Raw genomic sequence first — 2,360 nt, 5'->3', positions numbered from 1 at the left:
TTGTGGTTAATCACTATGCTTTAATTATGTTCGATTTGTAACAATGAAATTGGGGGTCACCACAACATGAGGAACTGTATTAAAGGGTCGTGGCGTTAGGAAGGTTGAGAACCACTGGCTTAGAGCTTTAGTATCAAGAAGTCCCTTACACCAGAAAGCCACCCCCATGCCCCCAGCCTCCTACTGGCTGGCCACCAGGGCGGACCCTGCCTCTTCCCCTGTCCACCCCACAGCTGGCCTCGGACCCTGCCACAGATTTTAGAAAGAGCACTGGGTCATAAAGTATTGCCAGGCCATTGCCACATGTTTGGATAAATAGAAGACACCAGCAGTCCTAAAGGTCACACAGAAACCAATGAACATTTTCAGCAGTCCTCTCACCCATCTTTGAAAGAATCAAAAATGACCTATACAAAGATTAGGAGACATCTACGTTCTCTTCTGTTTACAACTGGGATACACTCCTAGACTGCGGCTCAGCACTGGATGTCATGAGCAATTGGATGCAGGGATGGTTTTATTGTTAAGAGCAGTGCAAAGAAGCAGCATGGAAGCACTTTAAGTCTTTTTCATCTAGTTCATATGCAGGCCAGCCTGGCTGGACTCAGCGTCGAGCACGTGCACAGCTTCACGCCCTGGATCCAGGCCCAGGGGGGCTGGGTGAGCCGCCCAAGACTCTGTGGGCCTCCCTTTACCTGACTGATTGGGGGAGGGGGCTTCTTAGGTTTCCTTTCAGGCATCGCGGGTGTTCTCCCAGCTCCCCCTCCCCCCGTTCACCTGCTCTGTGCTCTCTGAGCACCTACTGCACCCTGGGCCCCGCGGTGATCAGTGGGGGCTTGTGCGGATTAGGTGGGGCCACCCTCTTAGTGCTTGGCGCCCCGTGGCGTGTTTGTGTGGTTCCCGGTGACTCTGCCTGGGCAGGTCTGCCTGCCGGACCCGCCTGTCCCGTAGCCCCTGCCTCCTTCCTCTCTGCTCGGCTGTTACCCTCAGGGAGGCCTTTCCGGGTCCCATTTAAAACCGCAGCCGCCTCCACACCCTGGCGCTTACTCACCCTCTCTTGTTGGCTACTTTACTTCCTTCCATAGCATCTGCACCTTCTGACATGGCAGGAGCAGCTGGTTGTACCTCCTTTTGCCGTCTTCTCTCGTCCCTGACACCTCAGCTCCAGGAGCCCAGGAAGCCTTCCCTTGCTCTCGCCTTTCAACCCAATGCCAGGCTCAGAGCTGGCATGGCCCGTCACCTGGGCAACGGCCCCACCTCCCTGAGCACCTGCCTGCCCTGCCTCATGGCTGCCCCGCAGTTGCCTTGTTGCTGTGGCGATGCGGTCAGAGGAGGGTGCACTCCAGGCTCTCAGAGCCTAATCCTTGCTTCCCAGACTGGGAGGGGCTGGCCTGGTGTTTGAGGAGCAGAGAGGAGGGGCTGGAGCGGGTGAGCAAGGTGAGCCAGGCAACAGGGCCAGCGTTGAGGGCAGGGGGGGCGGCCAGGTTGTTGGGGGCTCGTAGTCATGGTGAGAACTTGGGGTTTGACTCTGAGTGAACCCCGAATTCCTGGAGGGCTCTGGGCAGAGGATGAGAGGGTGCTCGGGTATTAACACCCGCCCTCTGGTGGTGGCGTGGGGAACTGTATGGGGAGAGGACAGAAGGAGGGAGCTTGGAGGGGTGACTGGCCAGGGGGGGATTCCCAGAGCAGTGTGGGAATAGTAGGGGTTCTGGATTTAATTTGGGGACAGAGGTTACACATTTTGCTAATGGAGTGGATGTGGGGGCTGAGCGGAAGGCAGGAGTCAAGGACACCGGCCTGGGCAACCGCTGGGCTGCTCCCAGAGATGGGGCCAAGCAGGGGGGAGGGCCGGGGAGGGAGAGGGCTGGGAAGGAGTCAGAGACGGTTGGAAGTGGTCCCCCGACCTCACAGCAGGCGATGAGGGCACGGGGGATGCGTGTCTGGGGCTCAGCCCAGACACTCGCTCGCTGGTTTGTAAACCGTTTTGTTTTAAGGAATGAGCAGAAAGCTTGGCCAGGTGCTCGCCAGGGATTTCAGTGGATGATCCCAGTTAAGCCTCACAGCAGCCTGACGGGATTCCGTTATTATCCGGGTCTCACGGGGCTGGGAGGGGAAGCTCCTCGCGCAGGGATCAGAATCAACACTTGCACACAAAGCCAGGGCCCTTGATCTTTAAAACCCCAGCACCCTCTCCGCTCGCTGAGCCCTGTCTCTGCCCAACCTCCACCAGCGCTCCGCCCACCACGCGGCTCTGTCTCCCTTTTCCTCACCGGGACTGCCCCCCTCCCCCCACCCCCACTCCCGGGTGTCTGATCCTCTCCAGGGCTCTGTCCCCCCACCCTGGGTCTCTGTCCCTCTCT

General features: G+C 58.5%; 1 protein-coding gene and 1 long non-coding RNA gene across 2 annotated transcripts in view; both read left to right on the top strand.

Annotated features, from left to right (window-relative positions):
* Positions 1–281, top strand: part of BCL2L12 (BCL2 like 12) — a gene marked incomplete at its 5' end in the record, with an annotated part of 3,523 nt that extends 3,242 nt beyond the window's left edge. The window contains one exon of the mRNA XM_015565445.1: positions 234–281. Coding sequence (XP_015420931.1) covers positions 234–281 — 48 coding nt within the window. The remainder of the gene's footprint in view (positions 1–233) is intronic.
* A 305-nt stretch (positions 282–586) lies between these two features.
* Positions 587–2,360, top strand: part of LOC107183441 — a 2,113-nt gene continuing 339 nt past the window's right edge. The window contains exon 1 of the long non-coding RNA XR_001514228.1: positions 587–660. This is a non-coding gene — a long non-coding RNA (uncharacterized LOC107183441). The remainder of the gene's footprint in view (positions 661–2,360) is intronic.

The sequence above is a fragment of the Myotis davidii genome, unplaced genomic scaffold, assembly GCF_000327345.1.
Source record: "Myotis davidii unplaced genomic scaffold, ASM32734v1 scaffold2100, whole genome shotgun sequence".
Classification (NCBI taxonomy): Eukaryota; Metazoa; Chordata; class Mammalia; order Chiroptera; family Vespertilionidae; genus Myotis; species Myotis davidii.
The sequence above is the reverse complement of the archived record's forward strand: the minus strand, read 5'-3'. Positions and strand labels throughout refer to the sequence as shown.